At 35.6% G+C, this 20178-nt stretch overlaps 1 protein-coding gene across 4 annotated transcripts in view; it reads right to left on the bottom strand.

Moving 5' to 3' along the window:
- SBF2 (SET binding factor 2) overlaps positions 1-20178 on the bottom strand; it is a 490796-nt gene that overhangs the window by 180209 nt on the left and 290409 nt on the right. For all 4 annotated transcript variants that reach the window (XM_060605981.3, XM_078433202.2, XM_060605979.3 and 1 more), the window contains exons 14-16: positions 11369-11573; positions 4075-4184; positions 2239-2388 (exon numbers count right to left, since the gene is read on the bottom strand). In XM_060605981.3, the coding sequence (XP_060461964.2) occupies positions 2239-2388; positions 4075-4184; positions 11369-11573 (465 nt within the window). The remainder of the gene's footprint in view (positions 1-2238; positions 2389-4074; positions 4185-11368; positions 11574-20178) is intronic.

The following is a 20178-nucleotide window of genomic DNA, read 5'->3' as shown; positions in this document are numbered from 1 at the left end:
CAATCTTAAACTAGTCAAACATTATTTTAAGTTTTATTGAAGTATAATTGATAAATAAAATCATAAAATATTTAAAGTGTACATCATGATGACTTGATATATACACACATCATTAAAGGACTCCCATATTTACCTGTTTCATTGTTTTTGTTTGGCGCAAATATTTAAGTTCCACTTTCTCAGCAAATTTTGAGTATATAATACAGTTTTATCAATTACAGTCACCACATTTTACATTAGATCCTGAGGCCTTGGCCTTATAATAGCTAAAAGTTTGCACCTCTTACCAACTTCTATTTTCCCTACCCCTCAGGCCCTGGCAACCACTTTTCTACTCTTTGTTTCTAAGAGTTAGACTTTTTTTTAAGATTCTACCTATCAGAGATAACATGCAGTATTTGTTTTTGTCTGTCTGGCTTATTTCACTTATCATGATGCCTTCAATGTCTATCCATGTTATCACAAATGGCAGGATTTCCTTTTTTCTCATGGGTGAATAATTCCATTGCTTATATATAACACATCTTTTTCTATTCATCTGTTGATAGACACTTAGATTGTTTTCATATCTTGGCTATTGTTAAAAATGCTTCATTGAACATGTGGGTACAGACACTTCTTCAATATCCTGTTTTCCTTTGGATATACTCAGAAATGGGACTGTTGGATCATATGTTTTAGTTTTAATTTTATGTTTTTAATAGTAGCTGTATCAATTTACATTCTTACCAACAGGACACAAGGGTTCCCTTTTCTCCACATCCTCTCAACACTTGTTATCTTTTACCTTTTTTGATAATAGCCATTCTAACAAATGTGAGGTGATATCTCATGGTGATTTTGATTCCTATTTCCCTGATGATTAGTGATGCTGAACACATTTTCAGGTGCCTTCTGTACATTTGTATGTCTTATTTTAATTATTTATTTATTTTGGTATGTCTTCTTTTAAACTAATTTTTGATCTGACAGGACCAATTCCCAAGTTGCTGTTGTTTTTAGGAATGTGTTGGTAACTGTAGTTTATTTATTTAATTTTTAGAGAGAGAAAGCACACAAGCAGGAGAAAGGGGCAGAGGGAGAGAAAGAGAGAGAAAGAGAGAGAGAGAGAGAGAGGGAGGAGAGGGAGAGGAAGAGAAAGAGAAAGAGAAAGAGAAAGAGAGAGATAGGAGAGAGAGAGAAAAATACAGAGCAGACTCCATGCTCAGCAGGAAGTCCCACACAGGGCTTGATCCCTCGACTCTGGGATTATGACCTGAGCCAAAATCAAGAGAATGCTCAACTGACCAAGCCACCCAGGTGCCCCAGGGATGTGTTGGTAATTCTTAGGTTTTTAATCTTCTAGTTTGGATTCTGATAGAAATTGCATTGCCTCTATTGATTATTTTGGGGAGAACTGCTATCTTTATCTTCTAATCCATGGACATGGTATATCTTCCATTTAATTAGGCCTTCTTTCATCCATAAATTTTATTATTAATTATATCTGGCAATTCTCATCTTCCAGTGTAACAGAATTTAATATGCATTTTGTTTAGTTTCTCTAGACTCCCACAGATAGTCTTTGAATTTTTAATATTTAATAACATTTTTCTCCTTGTTCAAAAAGTTTGAAAAAAGAAAGTTTGAGAAATAATTTTTGTATCACCTGTAAAGAATATAATGCCAATGTAATAAATTATCTAACAAGTGAGACAGGATGGGGTAAGCAGATTATTTGCTTCTCTTAAATTGGTATCACTATTTTGTGGGAAGTTTATTTCTGTAATATAATATATATATTTTTTGAAAACAAATGGAAGTATGTTTTGGCTTTATATGCGTAGTGTTTAGCAAATACTTTATTGAGTAATTCATTTATAATTTGGATTATCCATCATTCATTACCCTCTACCTTAATAGCACAACCAAAACCTGACAATGGCATGAATAATTAAGTAGTAATTATTAAGTAATCTGACATTAAGTAATATAAAAATGAATGTTTTAAAGATGACTTTTCATTTTCAGAAAGCTTCCTTAGAGAACAAGTAATATAACCTAGTATTTTTCAAGAGAAAATAAAAATGTTTATGCCAAGTAATAAGCGTTTCTGTCCAAAATGGTATGGATATTGGTTCTTCATCTTATTCACTGTGGAAGGCTCAAGAACTGGACATATCAGTAATTACAGAATCTCCTGGGAAAATAAAAAGTAGTCTTAAATATTAGGAATAATCTAAAAGAACTAAAAATTACCTGTAGAGTACAGTTCATCATCCTTATTATGTAGTCAAACTGTTGGTGGTCTAATATAGCCCTGTTTTGCTGGACATGCAAACCCAGCTCATCAGTGAGACACTGTCTTGCTGCCTTTCCTTTAAGGGCTCTCAATGCAGCTGGAAGGGTCTGAGGACAAGAGAGGCAGAAGTGAACAAAAGGAATCAATGCAAAAAAGTACTTTCAATCACACTAAAAATTCAAGTGCACCTTATCTATAAACCATTTAACAAAGTTATTAGAATTAAACTTCTAGCTTCTAGAAGAGTTGATTTGTTATTAAGAACAACTATACATAAATATACGGGTTAACAGTTAATTTTATTTGTAAGCCAGCATGAAAAAAAAATAGAACTGATTCATGTGATAAGTTAAAAAACAAAAACAAAAAAACATTAACTTCACCTAAAAAAAAAAAAAAAAAACTCAACAAAACTTTGGTTACCAAAATACCCATGACACTTAGACGCCTCTTTTAATAACTGGCCACATCTTCATGGCAAGAATACAAGGAAAAATTTAAATGAAAATAAACACAGGTGATTTTATACCTTTAAACTGGTTATTTAATCAGTTCTTTAATCACAAGTCAGTTTTAATTTATGACTAGAAAATTCTAAATCTCCCTTCCTCATTTCAATATAATAAAGGACTCAGATCAACAAATAGAAATGTCCAGATTTATGTATTAAAACTCTTTCATTTCATCACCCAGAAGAATGTCTCTTCCAGTTTACCATTGAGAGCCTAGTTAATGTATTTTATATAAAATAGTAATAAGCTTATTTAACTTTGAAAACCTAAAAAATACAGAACAAAGGAGCAACTAAGAAGGAAGGGAAGAAGTCTGAGAGAAAGAGGGCACAGTATTACTATAGGCAGGCACAAGAAATAGGATGGAAACCTAAAGCAAGAGAAGCAAAAGGAAGTCTGTGATACTTCAAGCATAAGAGAAAATGGAAACCAAAAAAAGTCAAAACCTAGAAAGGCTTGGGGTCATTTACTATAAGGGTAAAAATGTTACTCTTTTCATGCTTTAGCCTCCTGTAATAGATGCTCAGAGCTATAATGAGTCACTAAGAAAAGATTACGTTACATTCAGCATGTTTTATTTAAAAAGTCAAGAAAATGTGTTTTTTTAAAACACTGTTTTCAATAGAGTCTCTTATGTTTATTCCAATAACATTATTATACTGGGAACACTGTAAACACTCTGATTTTTTTAAGTTTATTTTTGAAAGAGAGAGAGAGAGAGAGAGAGAGAGAGAGAGAGAGAGACACGGAGGCAGAGAGCCAGGGAGACACAGAATCTGAAGCAGGCTCCAGGTTCTGAGCTGTCAGCATGGAACATGACATAGGGCTTGAGCTCACAAACCATAATATCATGACCTGAGCTGAAGTCAGATGCTTAACTGACTGAGCGACCCATGAGCTTCAAGAAAATGTGCTTTAATAAGACCCATTTAAATTGAATACCACTGTTTGTATAATTCATTACTTATTCTGACTAGATTCTTTGCAATAAATAAAATTATACTTAAAATGTTAAATTTCTAAGTAAAATAGGATTTAGTGAACAATGTTTAAAAGTTTGAGGAAAAAAATGCCTATTAGTATTTCTCTGGTAGCCACATAACTAGGCTTGGCTAAGATTTTAAATCTTAGACTTGATTCACTTAAAATGATCAAAACGATCAAAGGACACTCAATAAAGACAAGAGATGGAATTAGAGGAGAGGTTATTTGGCAAGCTACACATGTAAATCTGAAAGGGAAATGATGAATGCTTACTTGGGAAAGATGGAATTTTATTACCTTTTCAGTCTCCAACGTTTTATTTTCAAATATGAAAGAGATGCAATTTCTAACAACTTCCAATCTCTGTGCACTGTTGAAAACTGTTGTCACCTTATCCATTATGGAGACTAATAGAGGAATATAAAGACAACACAAACAAATTAAACCTCTTTGGCAACTACAAAAGCAAGAGGAATATTAGTATTTACACTTTATATGACTATAACTATTTACATGACCAACATTTAGAATTTATTCTTTTCCCTGGTTGCATGGCACTGGAGGTATTCCATTTTATTACTCTGATTACATATTTAGGTTTTGAAGTGTCAGGCTAGTCAAAGGCTTATAGAGGATAATATCACAGGATAGCTTCCAAAGATAAATTGAACTATTATGCAAATTAATTGATACTGCACAGTACAATTGTATAAGCAAAAGTAAATATTTTTTTTTAAGTTTCTTTATTTATTTTGAGAGCATGCCAATGGGGGAGGGGCAGAGAGGGAGGGAGAAAGAGAATCCTAGGCAGGCTCCATGCCTGTGCACAGTGCACAGAGCCTGACGCAGCAACTGAACCCACACCAAATGCCCCAATTTTTAACTTGAATTGTAAACAAACTGATAAAGTTTGGGGCACAGTATCATGAAAAAAGTAGCTAACATTTATATATGAGAGGACTACTAACAAAAAAAGAAGCTGATATTTCTAAGATATTACCAAAGGAAAACCACATATGACAAAAAAATCAGATTCTACAATTCTGAGTAGAGGGGAATTGAAAAGACACCATACAAAAAGAGAAATGATTATGGCCCAAGAATTACTATATGAACTTGGGAGTAACTTTTTACTCCTATGAACTACGTACCAGTCACCTTTACCGTAAGATTGAATAATTCTAGTCTAATACACTGGAAACCATCAAAACCCCAGAGGAGAAAGCAGGGAACAACAACCTCTTTGATCTCAGCTGCAGCAATTTCTTGCTTGACACATCTCCAAATGCAAGGAAATTAAAAGCAAAAATGAACTACTGGGACCTCAAGATAAAAATCTTCTGCACTGCAAAGGGAACAATTGACAAAACCAAAAGACAACTGACAGAATGGGAAAAGATATTTGCAAATAACATATTGGATAAAGGGTTAGTATCCAAAATGTATAAAGAACTTACCAAACTCAACACCTAAAAAACAAATAATCCAGTGAAGAAAAGGGCAGAAGATATGAATAGACACTTTTCCAAAGAAGACATCCAGATGGCCAACAGACACATGAAAAGATGCTCAATGTCACTCATCATCAGGGAAATACAAATCAAAACCACACTGAAATACTACCTCACGCCAGTCAGAGTGGCTAAAATGAACAACTCAGGAAACTACAGATTCTGGCGAGGATGTGGAGAAATGGGAGCTCTCTTGTAATGTTGGTGGGAACACAAACTGGTGTAGCCACTCTGGAAAACAGTGCGGAGGTTCCTCAAAACGTTAAAAATAGAACTACCCTATGACCCAGCAATAGCACTACTAGGAATTTATCCGAGGGATACAGGAGTGCTGATGCATAGGGGTACCTGTACCCCAATGTTTATAGCAGCACTATCAACAATAGCCAAATTATGGAAAGAGCCTAAATGTCCATCAACTGATGAATGGATAAAGAAGATGTGGTTTATATATACAATGGAATACCACTTGGCAATGAGAAAGAATGAAATCATGCCATTTGCAGCAATGTGGATGGAACTGGAAGGTATTATGCTGAGTGAAATAAGTCAGAGAAGGGCAGATACCATGTTTTCACTCATGTGGAACTTGAGAAACTTAACAGAAGACCATGGGGGAAGGGAAGGGAGAAAAATAATTACAGAGAGGGAGGGAGGCAAACCATAAGAGACTCTTAAATACAGAGAACAAACTAAGGGTGGATTGGGGGGTTGGGGAGAGGGGAAAAGGGTTATGGACATTGAGGAGGGCATTTGTTGGGATGAGCACTGGGTGTTGTATATAAGCGATGAACCATGGGAATCTACCCCAAAAACCAAGAGCACGCTTTACACACTGTATGTTAACCATTTTGACAATAAATTATATTTTAAAAAAATCTAGTCTAATACATAGGCTAAAATTACTTAAAATAAATTTACCTTATGAAAAGAATATTAGAAGGATATAAACCAAAGTAGTATTAGTTAAGAGTGTTAATTTCACAAAGTACTGTATCATTGGTACAAATGATGTAGTATCAATCATTCTTAAGCCAAAAAGAAAGACCCCTTATATATTTTTTTCTTTTTATTTATTTGAGTGTAGTTTCCGGTGTACAATTTAGTGATTTGACAAGTTTATACATAATGCTTTGTTTCCAAGTGTAGCTACCATCTGTCCCATTATACTGCTATTACAATACCAAAGACTGCATTCCTTATGCTGTGCCTCTTATTCCTGTGACTTATTCATTCCAAAACTGGAAGCCTGTATCTCCTGTTCCCATTCACCTATTTTTCCCAACTCTCCCCACTTCCCTGGCAACCATCAGTTTGTTCTCTACATTTATAGGTCTGATACGGCTTTTTGTTTAAGAGCCCTTATATTTTATGGTTGCTCTTGGAATCTAAAGGCATAATCCCTTTACTTCCCCGCATACTTAAGAAGAAAGACTATCATATCTTACTTATTAGCATCCCTTTCATTTCATCAATACAAAATCTTTTATCTTTCAAATCATTTTTTAAACTTTTTTTTTGCAATAATTTTAAGCTCACCAAAAGTTACAAAATAGTACGGAGAAGATTCATGCACTCCTCACTCAGCTTTTCCCATCGGTGACATCTTGCCTAACTAGAGTGTATTATCAGAATCAGGAAATCAATTGGCACCATATAATAGACAATAAAACTCAAATTTTACTAGTTTTTTTTTTCAATTCATTTTTAATCATATGACACTGATATTCTTCATGACCATGATGGTTAAATAGATTATTACACATGACTCTTCTATGAAATGCTCGTTCTTAGTTGTGTGCTCTGGTGCTTCCCACACATGTAGGTCAGTGGAATAAACTGAAATAGAAATTGTTAAGTAGGAAACTTCTTAGAGTCTCCAAATAATACCACATACTTTATTGAGCAACATCTTTAAGCTGTGTTTATAAACTTTTAATTCTAAAATCTCTTCAGCAACACTTTAAATTTTCTTTAGGACAAGCCATTAAAACATCCCACATTTTCTGATAATAAGTCTGTTACCATGTGGGAATTATTGTCTTCCTTTGAGACCATGAGTTAGTTCACTCAGAGAAGAAAGCTCTTCACTTGGAGTTACTGATACTTCAGACTGGCCAAACCCCCAGTTGTGGCGTTCTAATAATAGCTTTCTAACGTCTGATGACAACTCTGGTTTGTGGGCACTTGATTCCCAGGGCTTCCTTTCTAAGGCTTTGGCTTACCAATGCTAGTTCTGGCGCCCCTGAGGAATAGCTCGAAACTAATTAACCTCTCACAATGTGAATGCCTCCTAAGGTGACAGCAATTTTACACTCATGAAGTGAGTATCATGTAAAATGAAACTTTCATACTGTTTAATTTTAGTACAAGGGAAATCCCGACTCTTATCAACCCAAATGAACCAGAAAGTTGGACAGAGGCCCCTGCATTCATTCATTCGTTCGTTCATTCAGATTTTACATGCAGGGCCAAATACTGAGTCATGTGTACCTCTCTCACTGATTACAGTGATATACTCCACATGCATCTAAAGAATGAATTTGATGTGGATTAAAAATGAAGAAAGTAAAGAGATCAAATGAGGATAATATTGAGACAGTTAAGGCTACAATTAAAGCAAATTAAACTTTATCAAACTTCATGTGGGTATTTAAAGAAAGAACTTGGTGTGCCTGGGTGGCTCAGTCAGTAAAGTGTCTGACTTTGGCTCAGGTCATGGTCTCACAGTGTGTGAGTTAGAGCCCTGCATCAGGCTTTCCGCTCTCAGCTCGGAGCCCACTTCCAATCCTCTGTCTCCCTCTCTCTCTGTCCCTACCCCACTTGTGCTTTTTCTTTCCCTCTCTCTCAAAAACAAATAAACATTAAAGAAAGAACTCAACTAGCTTATGATTATTAAAATAACCTGACTAATCCCTTCAAAAGATAATTATTCACCCTAATGTGTCTACCTTCTCCCTCTTCTTCTCTATGTGAAAGTTCAATCAACACTTGAGTAAAAGGTATTCTTAGGAAAATAATGGCAAATTAACATTACTAAATAAATAAATAATAAAAGTAGCATTAATATTACTACATATGTAATATAACATTAATGTTAACAATGTGTAATTATTAAGCTTACTATGCAAATATACAATGACTATACGGTTATTCATTGATAATAAAACCACACTTACTTCCAGGTATGATAGAACAGTCTGTAGCAAACTAAAATTCCTACAGGAACAATTATAAAAGTCAGATAAAATGCAAAACGATCTATTTAAATGTATCAGATTGCTAAAGAAGCACGAGGACTAGAGGACCTAAAATTCCAGAGAAGGAGAAAAAAGTTGGAGAGGTGAGTTAACACACACATCCAAATTTTCCCTAGGCGATCTACCAATTTTGGGTACAGATAGAAGACTACTGAGAATCCAGGCTTGAATCTGGCATATGGCTAGGCTGACCAAAAGTTTCTGGTGAAAGCTGAACTGACAAAAGTAGATGTGTGCCATGGTCTGTAGGTAAGCCTCTAAAAGATCAGTAAGCAAATGTATAAATAAAAAGTTAACAGAGATAAATTATGGAATAAGAAAAATAGTTTATTAATCCAAAAGAAAGCAAGAAAGCAGGGGAAACATAAAACAGGAAGATTAAACAGAAAAAAAACAACCAATAAACTACATTAAGGCCATTACTATATCAGTAATTATATTTACATAAAGATAAATAGTATATTAAGTAATATAAGTAATATACTAAGATAGACTGGCTAAAAAAAAAAACCCCACCACATGCTGTTTACAAGAGGTATACATTTTTTTTTATCAGTATTTTTTAAAAATTTTTTTTTTTAATTTTTTTTTTTTTTTTTTGAGACAGAGAGAGAGAGATCATGAATGGGGGAGGGTCAGAGAGAGAGAGGGAGACACAGAATCTGAAACAGGCTCCAGGCTCTGAGCAGTCAGCACAGAGCCCGACGCGGGGCTCGAACCCACGGACCGCAAGATCACGACCTGAGCCGAAGTCGGACGCCCAACCGACTGAGCCACCCAGGCGCCCCGAGGTATACATTTTTTTTATGTTTATTTGTTTTGAGAGAGAGAGAGAGAGAGGGTGAGCAGGGGAGGGGCAGAGAGAGAGAGGGAGACACAAAATCCGAAGCAGGCTCCAGGCTCTGAGCTGCCAGCACAGAACCCAATGTGGAGCTCAAACCCACAAGCTGAAGTGACCCGAGCTGAAGTCAGACACTCAACTGACTGAGCCACCCAGGTGCCCCTACCAGAGGCATATATTAAACATAAAGCCCTAGAAAATTTGAAAATAAAAGGATAAAAAAAGATAAACCATACAAACACTAAGCAAAGGAAAGCTGGCATAGCTATATAAATATCAAAGTATACTTTAAGGAAAGAAGTATTACTAGACACAAAGAGGAACATTTCATAATGATAAAGGGATCAATCACCAGGTTGCTATGATATATCAAATATATGTGGATCCAACAAATCATCTCCAAAATATATGAAGGAAATTATGGATAGAATTAAAATGAGAAATAGGTAAATTCTACTATTATCACAGGAGACTATAACACATTTCCCTCAACAGCTGAAGAAGAAGAGATAAAAATCAGTAAAGAAAGACAACCCACAGAATGGGAAAAAATATTTGCAAATTACATACCTGATAAGGGACTTGTATACAAAATATATACAGAAGTCTTATGAATCAATAACAAAGAGACCAGTAGCCCATTTAAAAATGGACAAAGGATCTAAATACACATTTCTCCAAAGAAGATATAAAGAATGGTAAATAAGTAGATGAAAAGATGCTCTATAACATCAGTGTATATAAAGAAATCAGAATGCCCCATACATTGCTAATGGGAATGTAAAATGGTGCAGCTGTTTTGGAAAACAGTCTGGCAGTTTCTAAAACTATTAAACATAGACTTACCATATGACCCAGAAATTCCACACCTAGTGATATACCTGAAAGAACTGAAAACATATATCCATACAAAAACTTACACATGAATGCTCACAGCAGCATTCTGAAAACAGTAGTCAAAAAGTAGTCAAAAGTAGGCAAAAGTAGAAACAACCCAACCACCCACCTGCTGGTGAGTGGACAACAAAACGTAAATATATATACTTACATATACATATACATATACACACACATATACACACACATACATGTATACATATATGTATATCTCCATACGATGGAATATTATTCAGGTATAAAAAGCAATGAAGTATTGTTACATGCTACATGGATGAACCTTGAAAATATTATGCTAAATGAAGTCAGTTACAAAAGATCATATACTGTATAATTCCATTTATATAAAATGTCCAGAATAGGTAAATCTATAAAGATAGAAAGATTATTGCCTAACGGTAGAGAGGAGTGGTTTTGGTGGAAAATGGGGAGTGACTACTAATGGGTATGGGTATTTCTATTTGGCATAATGAAAACAATCTGATATTATGTAGTGAAAATGGTTGCACAACTCTGTGGATATGCTAAAAACCACTGAATGGTGCACTTATTGAGTTTTATGGTGTGTGAAATATAACTCAATATAGCTGTTTTTTAAAAAGAGAAGATTCTATAGTATAGCAGTTACATTAATGGTTACTGTTTGTGAGAGACAGTGAATGGAACAGTGTTTCTGGGTGTTAACAATGCTCTAATTCTGGTTATACAAGTTTGTTTACTTTGTAAAAATTTGTCAAAATTTTTACAAAATTTTACAAAAATTCATCACTTTCATTTTTGTGTCTTCTATCTTGATAAAAGGTTTACTTTTATTTATTTATTTTTTTAAAATTTTTTTAATGTTTTATTTATTTTTGAGACAGAGAGAGACAGAGCATGAACGGGGGAGGGGCAGAGAGAGAGGGAGACACAGAATCAGAAGCAGGCTCCAGGCTCCGAGCCATCAGCCCAGAGCCCGACGCTGGGCTCGAACTCACAGACCGCGAGATCGTGACCTGAGCTGAAGTCGGACGCCCAACTGACTGAGCCACCCAGGCGCCCAAAGGTTTACTTTTAAAACAAACAAAGAGACAGATACATACCAACAGGTGGACCTGCTGGCACAACACATTTCTTTTCCACTCGTGAAGCAGGAGGCGCATTCTGGTTCTTAGCAAGATTTTCCTGTATTAATTCCTGTACCCGAGTTTCATTAATTTTTGGGAAAGGCAGAATATGAACTCGCAAGTGGGATCCTTCTGTTGGGCGTGGAACTTTCTGGAATGCCATATGAGGGTTAGGATTCTCCTGCAATATCAAACAGGTAAAATTAGTCAGAAGTTGAAATACCAATGGCAGATTGCCAGGCAGAGAGTGGGAGCTCAAAGGGACAAAAACTGAAATCAGACAGATGAGTGATTATATATACATTCAGATACATGCCATAAAAGAGTACCAGAATCTTCTTAGGGGATCTATCAGCAGCATCTGATAATATAGCTGATCACTCAAACTCCTTTTCTATGAATACTTTCTCCATGTGGTTTCTAGGTCTTCTTGCTACATCTTTGTCTATTTTTTTATCTGCCTAATCTCTTAACTATGTAAAAACACCAGGGCTCAGACTTCGGGCCTCTTTTCTATCTACACTTATTTCCTTGGGGACAACTTCCATTCTCAATATTTCAACCATAAAAACACCAACGATCCATAAATTCTTTCCTCCAACTGAGCTTTCTCCTGAACGCCATACACATATATTCAACTGCCTGCGCAGAGTATTTCCATTTGGATTTAAAATAACTTCTTGAGTCACCTGGGTGGCTCAGTCGGTTAAGCATCTGCCTTCGGCTCAGGTCATGATCTCATGGTTCGTGAGTTCAAGCCCCACATGGGGCTTTGCAATGACAGTGCAGAGCCTGCTTGGGATTCTCTCTCCCTCTCTCTCTGCCCTTCCCCTACTTGTGCTCTCTCCCTCTCTCTCTGAGTGAATAAACTTAAAAAATTAAAAAAAAATAACTTCTTAAATAGACGTCCAAATGGCACAATTACTCTTCCCCTCCTCCAAATCTGCTTTCTATAGTCTTCTCCACTTCAGTAAATGGCATATTTATTTTTCCTCTCAGGTGAAATGCTTAGCTATCTGTAATCCCTTTCTCCAACACTCAATCATCCATTCCTCTGCAAACTTTTTGGAATTTGCCTTTCAAATATGTTCCTAATCTGACCATTTTTCAACAACCCTATGGTTCAAGGCAACATCTCTATATTACCACAGAACAACAGTCTCCTGACTGGTCTCTCTGCTTCCATCCTCTTTCCCTCCCTCCCTCTATTCTTAATACTGCAGACAGAGTGATCTAGTTAAAAGTATGTCAAACTATCACCTCAATACTCTGTTCATTCAAGTAGCTCTTTATCTTATTCAGAGTAAAATCCAAAGTTCCTAAAATAATTTACAAGGCCCCACAAGATCTGGCTTTCCTATAGGACTGTGTCCTGCTACTGTTTTCCTTCATTCTGCTCTAGCTACCCAGGCCTTCTTGTTCCAGCCTCAAGGCCTTTGCAGTTAACTGTTACTTCTGCCTATCCCCCTACAATTTCAACAGCATCCTTTATTCCTTCCTGCATTTCTTTGCTCAAATGCTACCTTTCTTGCCCACCTTATCTAAAGTTATACCAATACACTCCTTATCCCTCTTATTATATTTTCCTCTTTAGCACTTACCATCTTCTCACATATTATAAATTTTATTTAACTTGCTTATTGTCTACCCTTCTCTTACTAAAATGAAGCTCCATGAGGGCCAACATTTCAGCCAATCAGAAAAATATTCTTTGCCCTCTGCTGTATACCTGTTGCATCTAGAAACTGCCTGGCACATAGCGGGCACCCTAAACTACTTCCCACTATTTCATAATAAGTGGGACACAATGTTGAACACATACTAGGATTGCAATAATTGAAGTAAATACATCAGCTAATATTTTCATAGATCCTTAGGGCTGGCATAAATTTTTATCTAGCCACCCAGTTAAGGAGGATTATATTTCAAACACCACAGGTAGAATGGAATTCATCTTTTAATAACGTTCTCTAGGGAAAGATGTTTTACTGCCATTCTTAGACCAATTCTAGCATTTATTATCCTTTGCAACCAGAAAATTCCCTTTTCTTCTTGAACCTGTTATTTGTGTTGTAGATTAAGCTCAATACTACCCTATACTTTCTCCAGACAGTTAAAATGGATATCAGTCATCATCTACTAGAGCTACTCCCCACAATTCTTTATGGTTATATGGTCCAGACCCAGATAAAGAAAAGGTTCAGCCATGGCAGATGACATAGGTAGCATATCTCAGAAACACCATAATAATTAATACTCTTTTAAGTGTAAAAAAGCCCGAGTTCTAGTTTTTGTTCGACTCATGTGTGACGCTTGGAAAATAACTTTGCCTGAGGGACATCTTACAAGGTTCCTGAGAAGGTGAAATTAGTTATAAAATTTGTTCTTGCCAAAGTAACCCTTATATGCACTTTGTGTTTTCCCTTTGCATTGTTAGCAAAGGCAGGGGAAAATATATAAATAAATTCCTATGCCAAGTCTTCATGACCACCACTTTCTAAACTATATGCTGAAAAAATTGTTCTAAAATTATGCTTGGATTAACACCAACATCACTGGTCTATTGTTTCTGCAACTGTCCTTTTCAAAAGTAGTATGCTTGTTTTTCTTTAGTCACAATGACTAAATGCTTCTGTTCTTTAGTCACAATGTCTAAGATATCTTCTCGAAGTTACAAATATCAATTTTCTAAAACTCACTGGCAGATTTTTTTTTTCAGGCTGGAAAGGTAATTCATATGGATTTTGAGGTCAGAATCAGAATCATTTAAGTACAGTCTTCATTACTTCTGTTTCTATTTATACTTATTTTCTTTATAATAAAATAAAAACTTAAAATATATTTTCCATGATATGAATAATATTCATTGTAACAAATTTTAAAACATGGAAAAATAGAATTAAAAAATACATCTTCTTAGTTATCTTTCCTAACTATATTTTATCTCTCTCTTACTATATATTCTTTTATCTTGTTCCAAAAATGACTTAAGGTCATTTAGAAAAATAAAGATACACATATTATTTCTACTTAAAATCCTGCAATGTATAAGTTCATCCTAAACCTTATATGGAAGAATAAAGATACAAAAATAGTCAAGGCAATTCTGAAGAAGATTAAGTGGAGAAGTCAAAGTTCCAAGATCTCAAAACTTACCTAAACCTATAATAATAAATCTAGTATGGCAACTGGTATTAGTGAAGGGTTAAAAAGGCTAATGGAATAAAGGCCCAGAAACAGGACTATGTGTAAAAACGTGATAGAGACAGGTGACACTACGATTCACAGGGAATGGTTGGACAATTCAATGAGACAGGTAGTACAACAAAGTATTTTTAGTGCCTGGTCTCTGATGTCAGACCTTCTGGGTTAAATTCCAGCTTAGCCACTTATTGGTAGTGTGACCTGGTACGGTGTCAATTCACTCACCACTTGTGTTTTAGTTTCCTCACCTGTAATCTAGATAATAGTACAGTACCTACTTCATAAGGTTCTTGAGAGGACAAAAGGAGTTGTTATAGGAAAACTTTTAGTGCCTGTGTGCACTCACGTGTACACACACATACACATTTTCCCAGAAAATATGAAAGCTGTTTTCTAAAAATTTAGAGTACATTCATGTAAAAAATATTTATTCACTGCATATTCTATAGCATGACACCATACCTCTAAAACTCAAACCATGTCTTTCTTCCACGAATCCCATCATATCACCAGCTACTTACATTTTAACAACAACAACAAAAATCATAGTCAATAAGAGTTAAAACAGAAATAACTTATTAAAGAAAAGATATTGCTATTAGTCATCAGTAGTGTTATTCTTCTCATAAGCAATATAAAATATTATAAACCAAATCTATAGAATTAAGATTAAAAAGCATTTTTAGTCATTTTAAAACAAAGTTCAAAGATGAGGCTATCCTGCAGTTGTATAGACATTATACATAAAATTCATATTATGGGATAAAGTTACAAAATTATAACATATTCAATTGTGTTCAGAAGATGCAAAAAAGGCTAATGCCTGTGAATCAAAGTGCTTGTTTTTTCTGGATGTTGTGTCTGTATACTGCTGCCCTCTAACGGGCACTGTGGTAAATATAAAGAAATACATTTGCTACTTTACACCCAATTTGGTCACATAATGGCTTTCAAGAAGACAGAAGAAATGAGAGGAAATTTCAGGCTCACTGAACTCTGCATATTCTTAGAAACATCTGCTCTTACTTGGAACTTCAGCTGCATTTGGACTGTTCCCTTGAAGATTACTGAGCTCATTAAAAACCGCAGCCTAATTTTGTTGTTGAATATCCTTGTGGAAACAAGGAAATTCATTATTTTCAATAGAAGAAAGAAGCTGCCAAATTTTCATCTTTGATTGCAGAGAAATGCAAATATAAATTAATAACCAAGAATTCAGGCCACTAAACACTATGGTGAACATGGTAACAATTTTGTTCAAGGCAGCCAAGATGAACTGCCCACAAAAGCCAGCAAAATGCACTATTGTTTAGAGGGAATTTTAAAATTAGATAATGGTTTTCAAGAAATGGGCTCTGTAATCCTGCTTTGAGAATGTATGATAGTAATGGGAGGTACAATGATTTTCTCAGACTTGAAAAAATGACACACATACCATCTGGTCTGGAAACATGGATTTTTCTTTTTTTTTTTTTTTTTGGCAAGCAAAATGAGAATATGCCTAGGGCTTATGGAAAACAAGGCTGAGAATGCACTTCGAATAAAAGCAAAGCAAGCAAAATAAAACAAAAAGCCCAAACCCTACTGGAAATACAAAGTAGGCAACATTGAGGAAAACAATTTCTTCCTACACGTTGGTCTCAGCAGTGAATGACAAATCTACGTGACCTTGTTGGTGGCTACCAAGTTTCCCATATTAATTTAGGTATTTAATAATTATTTAATGTGCACCAATTATTATAGAGCCACGTGGGAGAGCAAGTTACACAAAACCTTCCGAACACAGCTGAAATCAATACTATCACTGGACTAAGTCATTAAACACTGACAAAATATAACTGGACTTTTTAGGGTTGCCTAGTTGTGCATACAATATTGATGAAAGGAAACATTCTCAACTTTCCATCCTTACAGGACTTTCAATGATCACCCAGATGAATTAAAGCTGCATCCTTAACACAAATAAGTTTGGTGTATGACTTTAATACCTAATATGCTGATTCCCCTAATCCAGGGTTTCTGTACCATGGCAATTTTAACATTTTGAGCTAGATATTTCTTTGTTTGGATGGGGAAGTAGTGGGTGTCTTGTAAATTTGTAAATTGTAAGATGTTTAGAAGCATCCCTAGCATCTGCCTACCAGATGCCACTAGGACACCCTCCTCAGCTGTGACAAACAGAAATGCCTCCAGATGTTGCCAAATTTCTGGAAGGGAGGGGTTACCCCTGCTGAGAACCACTGCTCTAATTCATAATTCTAGATGGAAGTTTCATATTCTAAGACAAGTACTCTTTTCACAAGTGCCAAGAGAGGACGCATCAACTAGGTAAGAGACCCATACTTTCGCTCACCTGCTGACATGCAAATTAAAACTATAAGATACCACCACAAACCTATGAGAATGGCTAAAAACAAAATAAGACCAAACAAACAAATAAACCTGAGGATACAAATGTTGGTAAAGATGCAGAACAAATGTAACTCATATATATCTGGTGGGAATGCAAAATGGTATAGACTTTTGGGAAAATAGTCTGGCAGTTTATTATAAAGTTTACATTTTATTACCATATATCCCAGCATCCTACTTCTAAATATTTACCCAAGAGAAGTGAAAATTTATGTTCACACAAAACCTGTGCAAATGTTCTAGTGGTTTTGTTCATAATTGCCACAATTGCCCTTCAGTTGGTTAATAGATAAACAGAAGTGTGAGGTATCCATGCAATGGAATACTACTCAACAATGAAAAGGAATAAACAACTGATCTATGCAGCATAAAGGAATCTGAAATGCAGTATGCTAAGTGAAAGAAACCAAATTCAAAAAGCTACATACTGACATTACAGAAAAGGCAAAAACTAAAGAGACAGAAAACAGATCAGTTATTAAGAGTTTGAGGTGGTACAAGGAAGTGATTATAACAAGGAAAGGAATTTAGGGGGGTTGTCAAAAATGTTCTATGTCCTTATTGTAGTGGTGATGGATTATACAGCTTCATTCATTTGTTAATATCTACAGTACATTTTGATGTTTTTTTTTTTTTAATATTTATTTTTGAGACAGAGCATGAGCAGGGGAGGGGCAGAGAGAGAGGGAGACACAGAATCTGAAGCAGGCTCCAGGCTCTGAGCTGTCAGCACAGAGCCCAATGCAGAGCTTGAACTCACGGACTGTGAGATCATGGCCTGAGCCGAAGTTGGATGCTTAACCGACTGAGCCACCCAGGGGCCCCTAGAGTACATTTTAAAAAAGGTACATATTACTACATGTAAATTATCTCACAGTAAACGTGACTTAAAAATGAACAAATAGATCAGATAAGATAAGGGAGAAGTCTGATTTTTATGCTTTGGGGATCTCATTTCATCACAATAATCTAAGTAAGCTGTTTATGTTTTGACTTTTTAAGACTAAAGATGATCACAGTATTTTACATCCTTCCTATAACAACAACAAAATCCTTTTATTCACAGTTGGCAAAGAGATAATAACATCAGTGTAGATTAAATTTGCATGGTAGTGAAATTAACTTTATGTGGAAATGTAAAGGGTATAGACTTTATGTGATTTATAATGGATATTCCTGTATTTGGACTTTGTTCTCCCATTAGGATTTTAAAACCTATTCACTGCAATGCTAGGCAATGAAACATCCATGAGGCACAAATAGAAATCTCATATTATTCTATAAGAAGGTCCAAGTCTTCTCATTTTTCCTTTAACTTTTAAGAAAACTATCAAACAAATTACACAGTCTAGCAAATATTTATATACCATTGCAGATGCAAAACAAATTAGAAAAACTGCACTATGTAAAACAGTAAAATACATATCCAACTGATTCCTTGGTGCCTTGGAATGGAGGTTTTCTAAATTTCTTGTCTTGGCCTATCTTAATATTCTCATTTTGTGTACAGTCAGTGGTCCTTTGTTAGTATATATGAGAATCACAGAGATAGAGCCAGTAAGTAGATAAATGTGCTGTCATATAGACATGGAAGATTCTGAAAGCCAAAGTGAGCAGACCCAGATCCAGTATTATCAATTGGGAATGGAAAGAAAAGCTGTATAGTGAATGGCCAATAATCTTCATGGTATAAACCTTGCCAATGCTTACACAATTTGTCTCTAATGGAGTTATTCCCTTCCTTCTCCTTCATGTCTCCTTCCCATTCCTGTCCTCTACCTAAGTCACCAAATTATTTCCTTAATTAAGAAGCTCCAGAAAGTTAAAAGAGCACCCAAACACTGTTACAATCCATCCTACTCACGTCTCCTCATATTCTCACACACCAAAAAGCAATACAAGGGAGTAGTGAGAAGAAACAGAAATTGAGGTTCGTTTTTGAGGTACTTCAAAGGGAAATGAAGCAGAGAGAGTAGGCACACATACCAGACTTCACTGCAACAAAGTATTTACAAACATCTAAGTGGAATCACCAGGTCTCAATTCTAACCCAATAATAAGGAAACAGTCAAATTATATGGTTGGTTCTTGCTGACCAAAAGGGAATTTAGAATGTGATAAAAAAAAAAAAAAAAACAAAAAACAAAAAACAAAAAACTGACTAGTTAAAAATAGAACCATCTGGATTATTTTCCTTGCATTGAGACCATCCTTCCTCCCTCCCCTCAACTTCCTGCATGACCCAAGAAAGTAACTTTACCATCATACTCTGCCTTTTAACTTTGTAACATATTTACTTCAGGAATGTTGGGACCATGTGGAGTTTAGAATCTTACAACTAGACAGAATCTCAGAAAGTCTGAGGACAATCCATGGGGATATTCTGAAATTCTCACTCATCACGTAGATATATCCTCTTTCGAAGGATACTATGGGAATCATGTACCTAGAAAATGCCTGGTGCTAGCAGACGCTTAATAAATACATACTGAAAGAATGGAATGGATCAAATTAAATGGAATAGGATTAGTTTGGGGGAGAAAAGCTCAATAAGGGCTCAAGAAATGCAGAGTACATTTGAAGGGTGATTTCCATCTCTGACCTAGTCATACAAGTCCCTCATGATCACTTTAAAAGTACTGTTTTTAAAGGATAGGTGTTGATGTGGGGGAACAAAAGCAAAAAGAAAACAATTAAATTTCCTTACTACTAACAGCCCATTGACAAGTTCTTGAAACAGGCAGAGTGACCTTCCTCTAGGAACTCAGCTGCCTAATGCTGACACTTTGCTAAGGGCAAAAGGCAATCTTAGCCTGACCCCTCAGGATCCTGTGAGTCTACCTCAAACATATAGAAATTCCTTTGGAAGCTTCCTTTATCTCTATCCACCAAGATGTATATTGGGAATCATACTCGAAGCATAAGGCCTACTGATACACATCTGAAAGGTCTCATGACTGAGTTTTTACTAAACAGTAATACATGACATTTTCTTAACAATAGCTAGCCCCCAACAGGGTCCTGGAAACCTTGTTTTCAAAATTCCTTGGAGGCTTGTGCTATCCTTAACCCCCTCCCAACCTAAAAGTATATAATCAGTCACCTGTCACAACCTCAGTGCAGCTCTTTCTGTCCATGGGTCCTATTGTTCCCGTGCTTTAATAAAAACA

Source organism: Panthera onca, chromosome D1 (assembly GCF_046562875.1).
Source record: "Panthera onca isolate mPanOnc1 chromosome D1, mPanOnc1 haplotype 2, whole genome shotgun sequence".
Classification (NCBI taxonomy): domain Eukaryota; kingdom Metazoa; phylum Chordata; class Mammalia; order Carnivora; family Felidae; genus Panthera; species Panthera onca.
Note: the sequence above shows the minus strand (reverse complement) of the source record. Positions and strands in the feature narration are given on the sequence as shown.